The following is a 22620-nucleotide window of genomic DNA, read 5'->3' as shown; positions in this document are numbered from 1 at the left end:
TCCCCATCTGTTTTTATCTTATTTTTCCTTTCCCTTCTCGTATGGTCATCTGTTTTGTTTCTTACATTCCACATATGAGTGCAATTATATGATACCTGTTTTTCTCTGACTTATTTCGCTTAGCATAACACACTCTAGTTCCATACATGGTTGCAAATGGCAAGGTTTCATTCTTTTTGATTTCTACAAATTTCTACAAATTTCTACTACATCTTCTTTATCTGTTCGTCAGTTGATGGGCATTTGGGCTTTTTCCATAATTTGGCTATTGTCGCTAGTGCTGCTATAAACATTGGGGCCTGTGTGCCCCTGTGAATTAGCATTTTTGTGTCTTTTGAATAAATACCTAGTAGTGCACTTGCTGGGTCGTAGGGTAGTTCTATTTTTAGTTGTTTTTTTTTTTTAATTTTTTTTTTTCAACGTTTATTTATTTTTGGGACAGAGAGAGACAGAGCATGAACGGGGGAGGGGCAGAGAGAGAGGGAGACACAGAATCTGAAATAGGCTCCAGGCTCTGAGCCATCAGCCCAGAGCCTGACGCGGGGCTCGAACTCACGGACCGCGAGATCGTGACCTGGCTGAAGTCGGACGCTTAACCGACTGCGCCACCCAGGCGCCCCTCTATTTTTAGTTTTTTGAGGAACCTCCATACTGTTTTCCAGAGTGGCTGCACCAGTTTGCATTCCCACCAACTGTGAAAAAGTGTTTGCCCTTTTTCCACATCCTCATCAACGTATTTTGTTTCCTGAGTTGTTAATTTTAGCCATTCTGATAGGTGTGAGGTGGTATCTCAATGTGGTTTTGATTTGTATTTCTCTGATGATGGGTGATGTTGAACATCTTTTCATGTGTCTAAACAGAATTATTTATTTATTTATTTATTTATTTATTTATTTATTTATTGTGTGTGAGAGACAGAGGGGGAGAGAATGCAAGTGAGCAAGGGGCAGGGAGAAAGAGAATCAGGGCTCACCTGAAGCGGGGCTCATGTTTTTACTGGAATTGGGGCTCGAACTCATGAACCCTGAGATCAGCCAACACACATACACACAAGCACACACGCACATACACACACACACACACACACACACACACTTTCAGAGACACTTTAAGAGACACTTCACTTATGAAGAACTGAAAGATCTCAATGGCCAAAGCTGGAACAGTTTGAGAAACAAAGTAGTGTGGGATTATATCCTAGAGTATAAAATAAATATTATGAGCCCATAATAATATACATAAATGATTTAATAAATAAATAAATGAGGGAAAGAGACAAATCTCTTATGTAGAATTCCAGATAAGTTACATAAAATACTCTGCCTGCAAGGAGGTGAAGCACAATTCTTTCCCTTAAGTACGGGCTGCACACAGTGACTTCCTCCCAAAGAATAGAGTATGGGAAGGGCGGTGGTGGGGGGGTGGGGAGCAGGTGTAAAAACAGTGACTTTGCAGTAGAAAACCTGACCAACACCTAGCCATGTGATCAAGGTCAACCTCAACAGAGATAACTCACGTTGGAAATTTGCACCCTTGATTTGATGTGATGAAAATGGCACCTTTTCCTGTGGTCTTCTTCCCAGTATCTCAAAACTCTAGTCTAAACATGAGGAAGACATCGGACGTATTCCAATAGTGAGGCATCCTACAAAATACCTGAACAGTATTCCTCAAAGCTGTCAAAGTCATCAAAAACAAGGAAAATATAAGAAACTCCCACAGCAAAAAAGGAGTCTAGAGACATGGTGACCAAATATAAATGTATCCTGGGTGGGATTCTGGACAGAAAAAGGATATTAGTTAAAAATTAAGGAAATATCAGTGAAGTGTTACTTAATAATGTATCAGCATTGGTTCATTAATTATAAGAAATGTGTCCTAGTAATGCAATATGTTAATAGGAAAAAGTAGATTTAGATATATGGGGAGCTCTGTACTGTCTCTCAATTTTTTCTGTAAATCTAAAACTGTTTTAAAATATAAAGTCTATTCTAAAGGGGAGCCTGGGTGGCTTAGTCAGTTAAACATCAGACCTTGGCTCAGGTCATGATCCCGTGGTTCATGAGTTCAAGTCCTGCTTTGGGCTTGCTGCTTTCAGCGTGGAGCCACTTCAGATCCTTTGTCCCCTTCTCTCTCTCTGCCCCTACGCCACTCACTCTCTCCCCAAAATAGATAAACATTTTTTAAAAAGTCTATTCTAAAAGATAATAAAAGGGACCTCCAGGGGTGTGTACTTGAAGAGCAGGAGAGAATTGAGATTCTGTTTATCATTGCTAGAAAACTGCAGAGCGTGATGTAACTTATTGGGTAGATAATGAGTATTAGAGAGTCATTAAAGGGGCATTAAAGAAATTTCCTGAGGATAATTTGAGATGTGCCCGTATCACTCCTCAGTGGCTGCCACAGTCTGAGATCAGGCTCGACTTTCTATGTTGCATACAAGCTGATACTACTTTCTGAATTCACCTTCCTCTCTCTTGCTCGAGAACATCAAGAAGTTGTTCATCTATACACCATACTGCTTTTGGCCTCTTAGCTTTGTTCATGTTGCCCTGCGCCTGAAATCCACTACCTACCACCCCTCACTTTCCTCCACTTAGCTTAGTTCTTATTTGACACTTAACTCGGCTTCACCTTTTCTAGGAATCCCTTCCTGATTCTCCTCAGTTTAGTTCCTTTTCTTCTCCCTACACCCAAGGAGTCCATCTCTATCCTGTTGGCCCTTATACATTTATTATTATTATTATTATTATCATTACCATTATTATTATTATTATTATTATTATTTGTATGTGTGGTCATGTGCTCTACTTGGCTATGAACAAATCAAAGCCAGAATTTTATTGTACCCATAACAAGAACAGAAGACAGAAGTTGCTTAAGCCATATTTATATTGTGAGAGAGAAATAGACCACAGGCAACTTGTTTCTCATCTAAAAGAAGTTCACATTTGAAGGTAGAGATCAGAATACAGTTATCGTTTACAAATAAAATAGTTGCATTACAAGTTTTGATTCATTTTCACAAAACTTATTTTCTAGAACTCCTAAATCTTATAAGAAAACTTTTTAAAGCACTAAATGGTGAAAAAGGTGAAATATTTTCTAATAGGACATGATACGTGCCTTTAAAAAGGTGAGAGATGATTTTGATGATCTGAAGGGTATGTAGATTATGCCTAAGCACCTAATTCTTGAATGTTTTGCCATGCAGTCTTTGAGTAATTTATGTGAACTCTGTTTACTGGTAAAAACTCAATTCAGAAAATGTGGAATAGCACAGAAAATTGGTTTATGTTTAGGTGTAAATGGACTTACGGTGAGAATAGCCCTTTTTTTCATTATCTTAGAGTATTTTTCAGAAGGAAAGTTTCACATCTTAGTACTCTCTGTTTACCAATAGTTTAGTAACTCTGAAATGAAACACAGCATACAATGCACTCTCCTTCATTGAAGCTCCTTGGTTACTTGGAGCCTTTTGTCTAGGGCATACGCCCTTGCCTCAGCCAAACACACGGTCTCATTTCTGGATCTATGGAACAAGGTGAGGTGCATAGCTCAGGATATGCGAAAGGTTCTGTATTCATCCCGAGGTTGGAAAATGAAGCAAATTATATTCTTGTCAAATGACTGGTTTTAAATTCTGCCCTTTGGTATTTGCTTACATTCATGAAATCATGTTATATTGATCACAGGGTACAGGAGATACTGACTGTCATTTTAAAATTAAGAAGAACTTGGAAAATGCATCTGTAAGCCTGGAATCTACGAAAAGCCCGGGGTTATTTGTTGGACTTGAGTCAGACGGACAGGCAAAACCAGTTATTTATACCAAGAATGGGAATGTTTTCTTCTATCCACACGTCGTCAAATGTACGTTTACTTTGAAATGTTTCCATTTTGGTTTGCTTTGTGATAGTTTCGTGTCTGATAATTTCATCACATTTTTACTAAGCAGATCTCTGCTAATTAGCCTTTTTTGTAAGTTGCTGTTATTCTAGAAGCAGTGAAAAAAATTATGAAGATCACTTAACCCAAATTTTCAGATAGTTAATGTTAGATACAGAGTTTTTGCTATATTAAGCTCCTTTGTAGTTTTAAAATTTGTTTGTACATTTGCACGTGTGTGTGTTTGTGTGTGTGTGTGTATGTGTATTTTGTTATTTAATGGTATCTCCATATGCACTGTGAGGAAATGGATCTGTTAGAAATATTCTCAGTTTCATTGCTATTAATTTTTAATGCTCACTGTATAAAATGAGATAGAAAAAAGATCATTACAAATGGGATTTGAATTAAAAATAGGATTTGGGGGAAAAAGTACAAGGATAGGACAGAAATGTGAATGTTTTGAAACTGGTTTCTCTCCTATCTAAGTTCAGATTCCCTAGCTAATTGAAGTGGGGATCTGAGGACTTTATTTAAACAGTTTAAGCTTAGAATGTATTTGCTGGAACACAAAGGCCAGTGAGGTAACTCCATTGTGTTCTTAAATTATCTGCAAATTTAGTTTGCTGTCTAATTTTTGCCTGATGTAGTCCCATGGACTTTGGCTTAATCTAGATGATTTTCTTAGTCAGTCTGACTCTTATTTAACTTCTCTTTGCTTCTCAAAGTCTACATGTGTATCTCCCTATAAGATACATTACCATATATGTGTCGTATATGTGTTATGATTATATATATATATATAATCTTCTTTATATATATCTTCTTTATATATATATATATATATATATATATATATATATATATAAAATATCCTGTTGAAGATAGTTTAAGTAAGAGCTTGACTTAACATGATGATATATCTGGCCCTGTTCTTTGTGCTGTCTGCGTCAATTCCTTCTCAGCCTTTAGTTGCCATATTTCAAGTTTTGCAAATTGTTGGACTAGTACACCTTAACTTACTGTCATCCACATCGCCACTCCCTCCACCCTCTGTTTTTCCAAAGACTGGCACAGAGTGGCACTCCTACTCAACAAAATGGGTTTGCCATCTGTCTCTGGCCCTCTGCAGGGAAACAGATGACTTGAGGGAAAGCAGGAGCGTACAGGCTGGAGTGGAAGAAAAAGTAGTGTGAAACAGCTAGTAGGGGACACCGACCGTGCCGGAAGAGCACAGGAAGAAAGGGGGGAACAGTGAGGAAGAGACGAGAGGGCAGAGGTAGCAATAATTGGAAAAAAAGATGAGTACGAGCACAAATAATTTGTGGCAACACATGAGAGAGAATTAAAGTCCGTGTCTCTCAACCTAAGATATTGGTACCGGTAGAAAAGAAGTCGTTCCTTTTTGCAGGCATTACAGCGTAGTTCTCTCACTAGAGCACGGATGATTTCTTCTCTCTGTTTGCCAGCTGTATGCTCTTAGGTAAGCCGACTAACTTTAGGCAGCTGTGTCTGTGTAACTGGGACAACAGTAATACCTTCCCTGTCTCCCCAGTGAAGCTGGTGGGGTGAAGCAAGTAAATGCACAGGAAAGTCCTTGTTTCAGTAATAGTACCTAACATTTGTAGTCGGTTATTTTATGCCACACACTGAGAAACATGGGTTATATAGTTTAGTCTCACTTTGGAAAATAGATATATTATTTCTTGTGGTCTTTTGAAACTTCACTTTTATATTTGATAATGTGTTTGAAAACGCATTGATTGTAAATGAACTTTAAGAGCTTATAGCCAGTAGGGCTGACACTAATTCTTCTGATGCTACACTGATTAACCTGGTTGATAGACATCGGTAATCTGTTTATATAATTTCTTTTTCCCCTTTATTATTTTTATTATATGGATAATGCATGTAATTGTGGAAAATTTTGAAAATATACTCATGTAGAAATCTATCTGAGATAAAAACTATTTACATTTTTATGTATATTTTTTCATGATTTTTTTCTGTGAAAGTGTGTGTTGGATGTATTTACTTTCTCTAAGTATACTGAAAGTATATTTTTAGCAAGATATAGGGCTTCTGTCAATATATATATAATATATACATATAATATATATAATATATATATACGCTTCTGTATATATATATATATATATATATAACAATTTTTTCTGCTTTTTTACTTAAAGATATCGTTGTCATCAATACTCAGATTTATACCATATTTTCAAATGATTTTTATTAATGCCTTTACTACAAATTATTTAACCAGTCCTTTAATGTTGGATATTTTGTGGCTTAATTTTTTATTCTTATAAACAATGTTGGGATGATCATTCATGTACATACCTATTTTTGCACTGATCTGAAATTTTTTCTTAGCATAAATTACCAGAAGTGGAATTGTGCATTCAATTTCAGTGACAATAGACTTCTTTTAAATCTGAATGCCCCATGGTGACTCTAGCAGTCTCAGAAATGAGAAGCCTGTTTGGCTCTCATTAACCCTGTGGGGTATTGCCTACGGGCTCCTGTCTATCCTGGATATACCGAAGGGTTCCTCTTGCCCTACTTTGGGCTGTCACTTAGCAGCCTGAGATCTTACAAGTCATTCTTACTAGATGCAAATTCCTGTGATCAACAAGCTGTTCCTATCTGGATTAACCCGTGGAGAAAATCATGGAATTTTGTCTGTTGACTAGATTACGGAAGTTCTAAGTGAATGCTGGACTTTTATTGCAAGTACCTCTTCCACTTAAAAACAATGAATGGAGGATTTTCAAACATAGTGTAGAGTTATCGACTTCAGCTCTATCAAGATTGCTACCCCTGAAGGGCTTGTTCCAAGGATTCTGGATTTTCAAATTAAAAGGAAACTTAAAATTCTTTTTTTTTCTAAATTTTTTTTAATGTTTATTTCTGACAGAGAGAGGGAGACAGAATGTGAGCAGGGGAGGGGAAGAGAGAGAGAGAGGGAGACACAGAATGGAAGCAGGCTTCAGGCTCTGAGCCGTCAGCACAGAGCCTGACGCGAGGCTCGAACCCACAAACTGTGAGATCATGACCTGAGCTGAAGTTGGACCTTAACTGACTGAGCCACCCAGGAGCCCCGGAAACTTAAAATTCTTAGCCTCATACCTTCTCACTGATTATTTTCAACCTGTAAAAGTGACTGTAATACCACTTTGCATTGATGTGATGTTATAGCCCAGTACATTATGTATCACTCATTATGTATCTTGTCATTGTATGAGAATTCGAGAGCCAGGATAGAGACGTGGACAAGTGAGGGGTAAGATTCTCTCTCTCAGAGATTCAGTAGGAAGAAGCAATTAATAGAATTAAAGGCAGAGAACCCATTTTGTAGGAAGTGGTATTAATATGTATGAAGACGCGTGTTGATATGGCCTTCAAGCAGGAATCCTTAGAACATTAGTACAAGTTAGCTGACCTTTTGTGGCCTTGGCTAAAATCTTCAGGGTTCACGTTATCTTGAGGCAGTGTGTTCTATATTCTGTATGTTACCTATTAGTATTCACAGAATCTGGGAAAAAGTTGATACTGAAAGTTTGCCTAAGTAGTTCTCTCTCCCCACTGTTGTAGATGCCCAGATTGACCAAGAAATTCTCATTGATCCAGGGAATCTCATCACCAGTATCATAAATTGTCAACATTTGTATAGAAGTAGACTATTCCCAGAAATGCTAACCCTAATGATATTATTTCTGTGATGGGATTCGTTTCTTTATTAGTCTTTCTGTTGCTTCATTATTAGTGTATAAGAATGCAGCTGATTTCTGTACATTGATTTTGTATCCTGCAACTTTGCTGAATTCATGTATCAGTTCTAGCAGACTTTTGGTGGAGTCTGTTGCTTTTCCATGTATAATATCATGTCATCTGCAAAAAGTGAAACCTTGACTTCATCTTTGCCAATTTTGATGCCTTTGAGTTCCTTTTGTTGTCTGATTGCAGATGCTAGCACTTCCAACATTATGTTAAACAACAGCGGTGAGAATGGACATCCCTGTCGTGTTCCTGATCTCAGGAGGAAAGCTCTCAGTTTTTTCCCATTGAGGATGATATTAGCTGTAGGTTTTTCATAAATGGCTTTTATGATGTTTAAGTATGTTCCTTCTATTCCGACTTTCTTGAGGGTTTTTATTAAGAAAGGATGCTGAATTTTGTCAAATGCTTTTTCTGCATTGATTGGCAGGATCATATATGGTTCTTATCTTTTCTTTTATTAATGTGATGTATCACGTTGATTGATTTGCGAATGTTGAACCAGCCCTGCATCCCAGGAATGAATCCCACTTGATCATGGTGAATAGTTTTTTTTATAAGCTGTTGAATTCAATTTGCTAGTATCTTATTGAGAATTTTGGCATCCATATTCATCAGGGATATTGGCCTGTAGTTCTCTTTTTTTACTGGGTCTCTGTCTGGTTTAGGAATCAAAGTAATACTGGCTTCATAGAATGAGTCTGGAAGTTTTCCTTCCCATTCTATTTTTTGGAATAGCTTGAGAAGGATAGGTATTATCTCTGCTTTAAATGTCTGGTAGAATTCCCCAGGGAAGCCATCTGGTCCTGGACTCTTATTTGTTGGGAGATTTTTGATAACTGATTCCATTTCTTCGCTGGTTATGGGTCTGTTCAAGCTTTCTATTTCCTCCTGATTGAGTTTTGGAAGTGTGTGGGTGCTTAGCAATTTGTCCATTTCTTCCAGGTTGTCCAGATTGTTGGCATATAATTTTTCATAGTATTCCCTGATAGTTGCTTGTATCTCTGAGGGATTGGTTGTAATCATTCCATTTTCATTCATGATTTTATCTATTTGGGTCATCTCCCTTTTCTTTTTGAGAAGTCTGGCTAGAGGTTTATCAATTTTGTTTGTTTTTTCAAAAAATCGACTCTTGGTTTCATTGATCTACTCTACAGTTTTTTTAGATTCTATATTGTTTATTTCTGCTCTGATCTTTATTATTTCTCTTCTTCTGCTGGGTTTGGGGTGTCTTTTCTGCTCTGCTTCTATTTCCTTTAGGTGTGCTGTTAGATTTTGTATTTGGGAATTTTCTTGTTTCTTGAGATAGGCCTGGATTGCAATGTATTTTCCTCTCAGGACTGCCTTCGCTGCATCCCAGAGCTTTTGGATTGTTGTATTTTCATTTTCGTTTGTTTCTATATATTTTTTAATTTCTTCTCTAATTGCCTGGTTGACCCATTCATTCTTTAGTAGGGTGTTCTTTAACCTCCATGCTTTTGGAGGTTTTCCAGACTTTTTCCTGTGGTTGATTTCAAGCTTCATAGCATTGTGGTCTGAAAGTATGCATGGTATGATCTCAATTCTTGTATACTTATGAAGGGCTGTTTTGTGACCCAGTATATGATCTATCTTGGAGAATGTTCCATGTGCACTCGAGAAGAAAGTATATTCTGTTGCTTTGGGATGCAGAGTTCTAAATATATCTGTCAAATCCATCTGATCCAATGTATCATTCAGGGCCCTTGTTTCTTTATTGACTGTGTGTCTAGATGATCTATCCATTGTTGTAAGTGGGGTATTAAAGTCACCTGCAATTACCACATTCTTGTCAATAAGGTTGCTTATGTTTGTGAGTAATTGTTTTATATTTTGGGGGGCTCCCGTATTCGGCGCATAGACATTTATAATTGTTAGTTCTTCTTGATGGATAGACCCTGTAATTATTATATAATGCCCTTCTTTATCTCTTGTTACAGCCTTTAATTTAAAGTCTAGTTTGTCTGATATAAGTATGGCTACTCCAGCTTTCTTTTGACTTCCAGTGGCGTGATAAATAGTTCTCTATCCCCTCACTTTCAATCTGAAAGTGTCCTCAGGTCTAAAATGAGTCTCTTGTAGACAGCAAATAGATGGGTCTTGTTTTTTTATCCATTCTGATACCCTATGTCTTTTGGTTGGTGCATTTAATCCATTTACATTCAGTGTTATTATAGAAAGATACGGGTTTAGAGTCACTGTGATGTCCGTAGGTTTCATGCTTGTAGTGATATCTCTGGTGCTTTGTCTCACAGGATCCCTTTTAGGATCTCTTGTAGGGCTGGTTTAGTGGTGATGAATTCCTTCAGTTTTTGTTTGTTTGGGAAGACCTTTATCTCTCCTTGTATTCTAAATGACAGATTTGCTGGATAGAGGATTCTCGGCTGCGTATTTTTTCTATTCATCACATTGAAGATTTCCTGCCATTCCTTTCTGGCCTGCCAAGTTTCAGTAGAGAGATCCGTCACTAGTCTTAATGGTCTCCCTTTATGTGTTAGAGCACGTTTATCCCTCGCTGCTTTCAGAATTTTCTCTTTATCCTTGTATTTTGCCAGTTTCACTATGATATGTCGTGCAGAAGATCGATTCAAGTTATGTCTGAAGGGAGTTCTCTGTGCCTCTTGGATTTCAGTGCCTTTTTCCTTCCCCAGATCAGGGAAGTTCTCAGCTATTATTTCTTCAAGTACCCCTTCAGCACCTTTCCCTCTCTCTTCCTCGTCTGGAATACCAATTATGTGTAGATTATTTCTCTTTAGTGCATCACTTAGTTCTCTAATTTTCTCCTCATACTCCTGGATTTTTTTTTATCTCTCTTATTCTCAGCTTCTTCTTTTTCCATAATTTTATCTTCTAGTTCACCTATTCTCTCCTCTGCCCCTTTAATCCGAGCCATGGTCATCTCCATTTTATTTTGCATCTCATTAATAGCCTTTTTTAGCTCCTCCTGGCTGTTCCTTAGTCTCTTAGTAAAAGTAGATTCTGTGCTGTCCTTTATACTGTTTTCAAGCCCAGTGATTAATTTTATGACTATTATTCTAAATTCACTTTCTGTTATATTGTTTAAATCATTTTTGATCAGTTCATTAGCTGTCGTTATTTCCTGGAGATTCTTTTGAGGGGAATTCTTCCGTTTTGTCATTTTGGATAGTCCCTAGAGTGGTGCGGGACTGTGGGGCACTTCCCCTGTGCTGTCTTGAATAACTTGCACTGGTGGGCGGGGCGCAGTCAGACCTGATGTCTGCCCCCGGCCCACCGCTGGGGCCACCGTCAGACTGGTGTGTGCCTTCTCTTCCCCCCTCCTAGGGGCGGGATTCACTGTGGGGTGGCGTGGCCCGTCTGGGCTACTTGCACACTGCCAGGCTTGTGGTGCTGGGGATCTGGCGTATTAGCTGGGGTGGATCGGCAGGGTGCACAGGGGCGGGAGGGGCAGGCTCAGCTCGCTTTTCCTTCGGAGATCCGCTTCGGGAGGGGCCCCTCTTCCGTGGGCCTTTTGTCTACGCTTGGCTCCCGAGAATCTGTTCTGCTAGTCTCCTGGCGATTTTCTGGGTTATTTAGGCAGGTGTGGGTGGAATCTAAGTGAGCCGCAGGACGCGGTGAGCCCAGAGTCTTCCTACGCCGCCATCTTCCCAGAAGCCGACCATGATATTATTTCTGAATATACTGGGGCAACTTCCTGTGTTAATGCTGGTTATATTGCTTTGGAAAGTTTATTGAAGCATCATGAATCCTAGGAATTCTGAGGCAAGGTATGGAAGCACTAACATTTATTCAAAATGCCTTTCTAGTAATACTTCCTCGTTTTCATAAGACAAGAACCACAGTGTTGAAGAAATCCTTGTGTGTACCACTTGCCTTTTGGCTTCCACGTCAAGTTTGTATTTTCCCGACCCAGGACTATAATGAAAAATGTAGCTGCAGAATTCATTGCAACAGTTCCTTTGCAGGATTGATTTGGACTCTAATTAATCATTAGACTATGCACATTTTAACAAAAGAAAGCACAAAGAATGGCTGCCGCACAAAGGCTCATGTTTGCTATACTCGTATGTACCATTGAAAAATCTGTTTTGTGGGCTATTTGTCTTTACTTTTACCCACATTTTCCCTTACTTTTCTGGGTGGTACTGAATTTGCTGCCATATCAGATAAACAAAGGTATGACAAAAAATTTAGAGAATAGTGTGAGATAATAGAAAATATATTGGTCTCTGCCACTCCCCGCCCCCCCTCCCCCCACTCTGGTTCCTGCACAGAACTCCTAGAACCCTTGTAAATTCTGAAGTCCTGAGAGCACTAAGAGTGTCTTTTGTTCTAATGAGGCAACTCTGGGTGGGTCCCTGGATGGCTCCTGGGTGGGAGCTGGTCACCAGAAAGAGCCTGTCAGGATTAGAATCTTTGGTGTTTTTAACTTCATTTCCCCATTCTTCAGAGACAGGAGAGGAGCTAGAAATGGAGTTAATAATTGATCATGCCTATATGAGAAAGCCTCCCTAAAATCCCAATAGTATGGGGTTTGGGGAGCTTCCAGGTTAATGAACACATACATGTACTGGGAGGGTGAGGCACCCCACTCAGTGGGGACAGAAGCTCCTGCACTCTGGGCCCTCCCAGACATTGCCCTATATATCTTTTCATCTGGCTTAACCTCTGTTTTGTCATATGTAAATAAGAATAAAAACATTGAGTTACAGTAAGAACTTTTAGTGTGAGTCTGTGAACCTTTTGAAATTGAGTAAACATATTTTGAGTAAATAATTTGTAGACAAATACACATAAGTGTGCATTTAAGGTGGGAACAAGCTCATTCATGACCTTTAGGTTTTCAGAGGGAACCATGACTCAAAAAGTGTTAAGCAACTCTCTTAGAGAGTTTTTTAAAATTTTTAAATATTTATTTTTGAGAGAGAAAACAAGCGAGGGTGGGGAAGGGGCAGAGAGAGAGAGAGAGACAGATGGACACATAATCTGAAGCAGGCTTCAGGATCTGATAGCTATCCGAGCTATCAGCACAGAGCCCGAGGCCAGGCTCAAACTCACAAACCACGAGGTGATGACCTGAGCTGAAGTCTGGACGCTTTACCGACTGAGACACCCAGGTGCTCCTTAGAGTTTTGTGGTGAGCAGCAGAATGTTTACTTAAAAGTAATATATTCTGACTAGAATATATATATTTCACAGAATCTGGGATTCATATATCCCATATGTGATAGATTGAGCCTGCTGTATACCAAGCATAACAACAAATACCCCCTTAAAACTGTTGAGTCTTGTTTGTATTTCAGTACAGATATAGAGAAGCCCATCTCCATGCCTTTTTTTTTTTTTTTTAAAACATTAACGTTTCTTCATAGAAGGTAGAGTTGAAATTTTCAGGTACTCCTAGTAATCAGGGACTTGTACAGGGGAAGAGATCATTTTAGGAAGATCATAGTAAGGTTACATTTCAGGAGACTTATGTGAAGACCTTCCTGTGGGGAAGGTACCTGTTGTCCCCAAGCATGTACCCCTGAATGCTGGGCCCTGGCCTCCTTAGAAGCCCGTGTGCTTGAAGGACGTGTATTTATATACTGGTTGGTCTGGCAGGGCTCACAATCATATGGAGGTCATTGCTCTGCCCTACGATGACGCTCTTGTTGACTGATTCACCTACCAAACAGCTAGAGGTTTGAAAGTAAAGCAGGGTAGGGAGGCTCACAGGCTCTGAGATGCACTACCAGTTGTTCACATCCCGGTTAGGCCTCTTGCTAGCTGTGCGCTCTCATAGCACTTGTACCAAACGTCCATTCTCTGTAAAATAAGGATGAGGAGTGCCTCACAGTGCTGGTGTGTGAATTACATGAGTTAACATCTGTAGGATGCTTATCATTGTGCCTGGTACTCAGTAAGCACTATACAAGTGTTTGTGGTTATGATGATGATTATTTTTTTTCATATTTATTTTTGAAGGAGAGAGAGAGAGAGAGAGAGAGAGAGAGATAGAGCACAAGCAGGGGAGGGACAGAGAAGAGGGAGACACAGGATCCGAAGCAGGCTCTAGGCTCTGAGCTGTCAGCACAGAGCCCAACGTGGGGCTCGAACCCATGAATCCTGAGATGATGATCTGAGCTGAAGTTGGCGCTTAACCGGCTGAGCCACCGAGGCGCCCCTGTGGTTATGATTATAAAGAAACAAAGAGCTTCTCATGGTGAATTGTTTTCAGCCATATTTTCTTAACAGTTTTTCTTTAAGAACGGTTTAAGGTTTACAGAAAAATTGTGGGTAAGGTATAGAGATTTTCCATATACTTCCTGCCTACCACATGCATAGCCTCCCCCATCAACATTCTCCACCAGATGGTATGTTTATTACAATTGATGAACCCACATTAACACATCATAATTACTTAGAGTTCATAGTTAACATTTTGGTTCCCTCTTGGTATTGTACATTCTCTGGGTTTGGACAAATGTATAATGACATATATCCATCAATATAATATCTAAAGAATATTTTCAGTGACTTACAAATCCTTACATTAGTTGATTTTTGTTTCTTTTTTTTTTAAGGTTTCCACACTTATTTATATAGTTCCATAAAATGTAGTTGCAGCTTTTATAGGTATTAATGGAGCTTTTTTTTTAATATGAAATTTATTGTCAAATTGGTTTCCATACAACACCCAGTTCTCATCCCAAAAGGTGCCCTCCTCAATACCCATCACCCACCCTCCCCTCCCTCCCACCCCCATCAACCCTCAGTTTGTTCTCAGTTTTTAAGAGTCTCTTATGCTTTAGCTCTCTCCCTCTCTAACTTCTTTTTTTTCCCTTCCCCTCCCCCATGGTCTTCTGTTAAGTTTCTCAGGATCCACATAAGAGTGAAAACATATGGTATCTGTCTTTCACATTAGTTGATTTTTGAATGTTGAACCAGTCTTGCATACCTGGGATAGATCCCACTTGGACTTGTTCTATTAATCTTTTTTTTATAAATTGTTGGATTCAATTTGCTAATATTTTGTTGAGGATTTTTTCATCTATGTTCATCAGAAGCATTGGTCTGTAGTTTTGTCTTGTGATGTCTTTGTTTGGTTTTTGGTATTAGGGCAATCCTGACCTCGTAGAATGATTTAGGAAATATTTCCTTTTTTTTTTTCTATCCACTGTAAGAGATTGTAGAGAATTGGTGTAATTTCTCCTTTAAATTTTTTGGTGTAAAATTCACCAGTGAATTTGTTTGAGCCAGGTGTTTTCTGTTTTAGAAGATTATTAAATATTGATTTAGTCTCTTTAATAGATTTAAGACCATCCAGTTTTTCTATTTCTTCTTGTGTGAGTTTTGGCAAATTGTCAGATTTCCAGGAATTAGTCCATTTCATCTAGGTTATCAAACTTGAGATCATAGAATTGTTGATAGTATTCCTTTATAACATTTTAATGTCCATAGGATCTGTAGTGATGTCATCTGTTTCATTTCTAATGTTAGTAATTTGTGTTCTTTCATCTTTTTTTTTTTCTTAGTCTGACAAGAGACTTACTAATTTTATTGATCATTTCAAAGAATCAGAGTTTGGTACATTGATTTTCTCTATTGATGTCCTGTTTTCAATTTCATTAGTTTCTGATCTGATTCATCATGGTGTGTTTTTTATAACTTAGAGTTGATGGATTCTTGGGGAGTTATCTTCTCATTCCCTCGTGTAATCACTTAGGACAAATCATATAACTTCTCTGTAACTTGGTTTCTTTGTCTACAATTTGGTTAGAATTTGGTTTAATTAATGGTGTCTTGAGGATTTATAATAAAAAGTCATTGTTCCTACTGCCATTTAGTTGAAATAGTTGGCTTGTGCAGCAAAACATATTTATTCTCTTGATCATGAATTTACATTCACAGTACTATGAACTCTATACATAGGAGAAAGTGTGAAGAGGTTTGATTTCATATGCTTACATAGTCAGTTATTACACTGAGCCCATGGAGAAGGTTCTCAATGGATTATTTGGAAGTGTGTTCAATCCCATTGTTCCAGACAATAAACCCCACGCTTATAATTCCATATAATAACAACACAGTGTTCTTGGAGTTTCTTAGGGAATGTTGGATCAGTATAACTTGTGACTTTCTATTAGCTAACTTCCTTTCCTTTCGCCTTTCCTTTCCTTTCCTTTCCTTTCTTTCCTTTCCTTTCCTTTTCCTTTCCTTTTCCTTTCCTTTCCTCCTTTCCTTTTCCTTTCCTTTCCTTTCCTTTCCTTTCCTTTTTCCTTTCCTTTCCTTTCCTCCTTTCCTTTTTCCTTTCCTTTCCTTTCCTTTCCTTTCCTTTCCTTTCCTTTCCTTTCCTTTTTCCTTTCCTTTTTTCCCTTTTTTCTTCTTTCCTTTCCTTTTCCTTGTTTCCTTTCCTTTTCCTTTCCTTTTCCTTTTTTCTTTCCTTTCCCTGTTTATTCCTTTCCTTTCCTTTCCTTTTTTCCTTTCCTTCCCTTTCCTTTTTCCTTTCCTTTCCTTTCCTTTCCTTTTTCCTTTTCCTTTCCTTTCCTTTCCTTTTTCCTTTCCTTTCCTTTCCTTTCCTTTTTTCCTTTTACATTTCCTTGTCCTTTCCTTTCCTTTCCTTTCCTTTCCTTTCCTTTCCTTTCCTTTCCTTTCCTTTCCTTTCCTTTCCTTTCCTTTCCTTTCCTTCTTGAGCATGCCAGTGGGGGAGAGGGGCAGAGGGAGAAAGAGAGAGAATCTTAAGCAGGCTCCATGCTCAGCGTGGGATCAGCTTGATCCAACAACCCAGGGGTCATGACCTGTGCTGAAATCAAGACTCAGATACTCAGCCGACTGGGCCACCCGGGCACCCCTCCATTAACCTTAATACACTGTTTCTTTTTTAGAACACTTAAGTAACAGTGAACTGGGTATATTCCAGTTTTATAAGTATCATAACTGAGACTTAGATTATGCCTAAAGTTTGCCACTTCTTACTCAAATTCCAGTCTGGTTTGATGGTATTAGCCACCTTCTGTATTCAAACCATGAGGCTTGGGTATCAGTAACTTGAAAAAAAATTCAGGACTGAAGATATGGTTCAGATGTTAATTTTTTATTATAATATGAGGAATCTCCTTCAGGTTCAAGTCTTATGGAAGTTTTTATTAGAGTATGTTTGGAAAATTCATTTTCACTTCATACTAATCTAAGATCATTCAAGTTTCAGAATACAAGTGAATACTGTCATATACCTGATCATCAGATTCTGAATGTGTACATTATGATCTTATGTAGAAGAATATGGCAAAAACATATTTCATATAATAAAATATATTTTATAGATTAAAATATATATGCCATAACAGCATGACACATTGCTATTGTGTTTTAGTGTATTTTGCCTTTTTTGTTTTATTTATTTAAACAAATTTTAAGGTTTGTTTATTTTTGAGAGAGAGAAAGAGAGAGACAGACCATGAGCTGGGGAAAGGCAGAGAGAGAGAGAGAGAGAGAGAGGGAGACACGGAATCCAAAGCAGGCTCCGGACTCTGAGCTGTCAGCACAGAGGCCGATGCGGGCTGGAACTCGTGAACCGCGAGATTGTGACCTGAGCTGAAGTAGGACACTTAATCAGCTGAGCCACCCAGGTACCCCTATTTTGCCTTTTTTAAATAGCTGGTATTCAGTGAACCAAAATGTTTTTACTAGTTCACTTTCTGTAGTTAGAGCCTTTCTGTCTGGTTGATCTTGATGCTACCAAACTGTTGGGTATACTGAGATGCTATCTGAAGTGAGCAAATTAATCAGTCAATCCCAGCTATCAATAATACATACCTTCTGGTATGATTGCCGGCTAGACTGTCCTGTTTCTTTCACCTTTATCACAGGTTTGATTTTATGTTTGATAAATTTCCACACTCCTGTTGAAATTGTGAACGTGAGACAGAGAGAGCACACCGGTAAGAGTTACCGCAATTCAGAGTAGGCTGTGAATCCACTGGGTGGCTGTTTGGTACCTGGGTTTTGGACCTCCAGCTGTGACCCACGTGGCCCCAAGGCAACATGAGCAGTGTTCTGTACAGAAGGACAGGACCATCCTAGATGACCTATCCGGAAAATGTCGTCTAGATCCTAGGTTTCCTGCTATTAAGACAACTGTTGTGTTTATAAAAATTTGACATTCGTTTTGAGGATGAGGTAGAATCTTGAAAAGCCAGTGTGGGAGAATAGAGGTAAGAAATGCTTATTCCTGTTTCAGAGTCTGCTTAGGCTCACTGTTGTACAGCCCTTTCTGTGCGAGGCACCTGTGCATGCGTTGTACATTACAGCACTCGGCAATATATAGCAGAGGTCATTGTTCATGTGTTCTCCTCCTGGGCTGTGACCTCATCAATGTCAAAGCCGCGTGTTGTGCATTGATTTATTCTTATGCTTATGTCAGTGACTGGGGGAGAGTTTATTTTCTCTTTGTAAATCTTGGATTTCTACATTATTTGTAAATAATGTAGTCCCTTAATTATGGGTCCCTTAATGGACCATAAGAAAATGGATGCTATGTATATTATATTTAGGAATCTTTTTTGTTTCTTTTCTGTAAGTGTCCATTTACCCTCAGTGGACATATTTCTAGTTATTTCTGATCTTCTTTTTAATATTTTAAAGTTCCTTTGTTAGCATCAATCTCCAGCGTCTAAGCATTGCATTGTAAATAAACCATATGGAAAACCTTATGTTTTACAGAGTTTGGTGTTTAAAAGACGATTATTGCCTGAAATTATATCATATGATATCAAATAATTATAAGGTTATTTATGACAATATAATCACGGGCAGTTCTTCAGATACCAGTGTTGGGTAGTCAGTGCCATGACTCCATGTGTTTTAGTGTTGCTGATTTCTGTTAACCGTACTTACGAGAGCATTGCGCCTTCTCATGCTAGCATATGTCTTACGGGTCATCTTAAATTGTTGGCTGTAATTGTGGTATTAAGAAGTAGCTGCTATTATTTATTAATGTGTAGAATCAGACATCTGTATAATTTTTTGTTGCTGATGAGGTCTCATCTATGGCTGATGGCCTAAAAATGAAACACAAACAACTCAAGCTTTGAAATCCTAAACACAAATAGCACTTAGGAACATATGCTATAAAATTGGAGTTATTATTCAGGTAGACTAGAGATACCTATTCCTGAACAAAATACCAGAACACTTGCTTCTAAATAAAAGGCAGAAAAATAGCTAATGTTTTCTTCATTTATATGTGTGTGTGCATATGTTTATATATACGTATGTACACATATACATATATATTTATTTGATATATTTCTATGACTTTCATATTTTAGTAAGGTAACAGGAAGTATTATTTGAATCCTGTTTTAGTCAGTTTCCCCTTCTGAGGAAGGCAAAGTACCAAATTGTCAAAGGAGTTTCTGTTTAGAATCCATAAGAAAAACATCTTGAATAAGTTATTTGATTCATACTGTGGTGTTAAATTATTGCTCGGATTTACAAATCAGTGAATAAATTTTATAGGAATACCATTCATGCACAGCCTGCTGCTAAGAATAAAAAGTCATTTTCTGGTAAGTATGTAATGCAGAGTGAAAAGATTTGACTAGGCATTGAAATGGAGACAATAGCAAAACTGAAACTTGCATAGCTGAACATATGGTGAGTTTTCTGAGAAAAAACAAGTGATTTTGAGAGGATGGCATCTTTTAAAATCTTAATTTCAGTTGGCAGAGAAAACCCAATGGGTATGTCAGCAACACCCAGCCAAGAGGAGGAAAAGATCCATGAGACAAAAAATCGGCAAGAAACACCAGCAGCATTTGAGGCCAAGTGTTCCTTACTTTCTTCAACTGCAAGTAAGCAACAGCTTTTCCCCCCTTCTTTTGGGTTGTTTGTCTACACTGCTTCTTTGTGGCCACCTCAGGAAGAGCATCATGTTATTTTTAAAATATAGGTTACATTATTGCACATGAACTTGCTTTTGAGCTGTTATCTTGCTTTTTTTATGTTTTGGTTTTATATTGCAAAGAATACATATATGTGAAAATGTGTTCATTTCTTTATCTTGAATTTAATATTCATCCATAACAATGACTTGGTAAGAAGAAATTATTAAATTATGACATTGTACTGGGCTATCACATACCAAATATTTTATGCATATATTTTGTGAATAACGGCAAATGCTCACCAAAGTCTAGGTAACAATAAAAATAATCTCTTCTGTTTCACTGATAAAGAAACTGAGGCATGAATAAAGTACTGTAGGCCTCAGAGTTTTGAATTTTTAGTTTCTTTCTTGCCCTTAAATGTATTACTTTCTCTCTGATTGGGAAGTATAATGAATGATATCTGACAAATTCTGTGCATCAGAAGCTAGTAATCTTTGGGTAAAATGAAATACTGGACTGATGTCTCTGGCCCTTTTTTTTTTTTTTTAATCCCATCTTGAGAGTCAGATAAATTGCAGTGTTACCTTTTAAAAAGTGCTTTTTGAAAATTAGTAATTGGGTGTGCTCTCTTTTCTTTCAGAGAGTAACAGAAAATAGATGTCTCTTGCTGACAACCTTATGATGCTATCACATCAAGCAGAGGGAAGAGAAATTAGCCTTTCGATTCTTGCTGTTGGAACAGGCCCAGTTTTATATTTCCGTGTCGTATCATGAATCCCTGGAACAGTGTGACAAATCTCACACTGCATGAGAAACATGTGCTTAGTTAAAATTTTTCACAGAAGGAAAACTCAATCTTGTGTCAGGAAGTAATGGCACCTAAATCTGGGATGGCCACCTCAAGTAAAATTTGACTTGGTTGAAAATAACATACTAGCTGAAATCCCTAGAAATAGATACTTTTTTTATGAGTAACAAAATGCTGAAGAGGAAAACTTCTATATATCTTATGAATATTTGTCTCTTCTGGCGAAAACATCTTTGAAATGTTACCGTTGTTAAACGTTTTTAAATTTAAGGTGTACCATATGTTGATTTAATATTTTTATATATCGCACTATGCAATAGATATATAATACATGCAATATGCAACAGTGCACCTCCATCACATTGTGTAATTATATATTTCTTTTTTGTAATGAGAATAATTGAGATCTAGTGTATTCATAATTTTAGTGTTTATAATACAATATTGTCACCTATAGTCACTATACCTTAGATCTTTATGTCTTATTTACATACTAGTTGCAAATTTGTATCCTTGAACATCTCTTCTGTTCCCACCCCTGAACTCCAAGCCCTTGGTAACTACCATTTTACTTTCTGTTTTTATAACTTGAGCTTTTTTTTAGTTTCCACATATACAGGATCTCAGAAAGTATTTATCTTTGTCTGACTTATCTCACTTGGCGTAATTTTCTCAAGGTCTATCCATGTTGTCGCAAACGGAAGGATTTCCTTCTTATGGCTTTCACATCTTCCTTACCCGTTGAAATGCTGCTGGGCACTTAGATTGTTTCCATATCTTGGGTACTATGAATAATGCTGCAATAAACATGGAAGTGCATATATCTCTTCAGTATCCTGTTTTCATTTCCTTTGGATACATACTCAGAAGTGGAGTTGCTGGATCATATGGTAGTTCTATTTTAATTTTTTGAGGAATCTCCATGCTGTTTGCCATTGTGGTGCTACCAGCTTAAACACCAGTGGTGCACAAGGGCTCCCTTTTCTCCATATCCTCATCAACACTTAATCTCTTGTTTTCTTGATGATAGCCATTCTTACTCGTATGAGGTGATATCTCATTGGTCTTGATTTGAATTTTCCTGATGATTAGTGATATTGACCATCTTTTCATATACGTGTTAGCCATTTGAATATTTTTTGGAAAAATGTCTATTTATTCTTCTGTCCATTTTGTAATCAGATTGTTTTTCTGTTTTTGAGTGGTATCAGTTCTTTGTATATTTTGGATATTAACCCCTTATTTGATACCATTGTTAAATTTTTAAGGATTGGGAGGTATAAGTTTTAGAATAAAGCTAGAAAGATTGAGTAATTTTCAAAAATGATGAAATTAGACCTCATGATAAATATACACTTTTTCAAGTCATTCTTTCATGTAATGAATTATCAAATAGGAATTTTGTGCTTACCAAATGTCAGATGTAAGGAAATACAGTGATAGACAAAACAGACTCAGTCTCTGACTTCTTGGAGTTTACACTTCATCGAGCCAGATAAATATTAAACAATCACACAAAAATATAAAGTTAAAAACTGATACATGGGATGTGGGAAACATTCAGGGCATGCTAGACACAAAACAAAATTTCAGTTATTAATTCATTTATAAAAAGACTTGCAAGTCCTTTTTTTGTTTGTTTGAAGTTTTTATTTAAATTCCAGTTAGTTAACATACAGTACGATATTAGTTTCAGATGTACAATATATTGATTCAACATGTCCATACCCCACCTGGTATTCATCACAACAAGTGCACTCCTCTGATAAAGGGCTAGTATCCAAAATATATAAAGAATTTGTAGAACTCAACACTCCAAACATAAACTATACAATGAAAGAGTGGGCAGAATACATGAACGTTTTTCCAAAGAAGACATACAGATGGCCAACACACACACGAAAATATGATCAACGTAACTCATCATCAGGGAAATACAAATCAAAACTACAATGAGGTATCATCTTACACCTGTCAGAATGGCTAAAATCAACAACACAAGAAGCAGGTATTGGCAAGGAGAGAGGGGAACCCTCTTGCACTATTGGTGGGAATGCAAACTGGTGTGACCACTCTGGAAAAGCGTATGGAGGTTCCTCAAAAACTTAAAAGTAGAACTACCCTGTGATACAGCAATTGCACTACTAGGTATTTACCCAAAGAATACAAAAATACTAATTCAAAGGGATACATGCACCCCAATGTTTATAGCAGCGTTATCTACAATAACCAAATTATAGGAACAGCCCTATTGTCCATCAACTG

The 22620-nt window shown here is 37.6% G+C and overlaps 1 protein-coding gene across 1 annotated transcript in view; it reads left to right on the top strand.

Moving 5' to 3' along the window:
- The window catches only part of LOC115506399, a 124031-nt gene extending 102854 nt beyond the window's left edge, over window positions 1-21177 (top strand). The window contains exons 13-15 of the mRNA XM_032591939.1: window positions 3696-3873; window positions 19380-19511; window positions 20188-21177. Coding sequence (XP_032447830.1) covers window positions 3696-3873; window positions 19380-19511; window positions 20188-20204 — 327 coding nt within the window. The 3' untranslated portion in view covers window positions 20205-21177. The remainder of the gene's footprint in view (window positions 1-3695; window positions 3874-19379; window positions 19512-20187) is intronic.
- The last annotated feature ends 1443 nt before the right edge of the window (window positions 21178-22620 follow it).

This window comes from Lynx canadensis, chromosome F2, assembly GCF_007474595.2.
Source record: "Lynx canadensis isolate LIC74 chromosome F2, mLynCan4.pri.v2, whole genome shotgun sequence".
Lineage (NCBI taxonomy): Eukaryota > Metazoa > Chordata > Mammalia > Carnivora > Felidae > Lynx > Lynx canadensis.
This window is presented reverse-complemented; position numbering and strand designations above follow the sequence as displayed.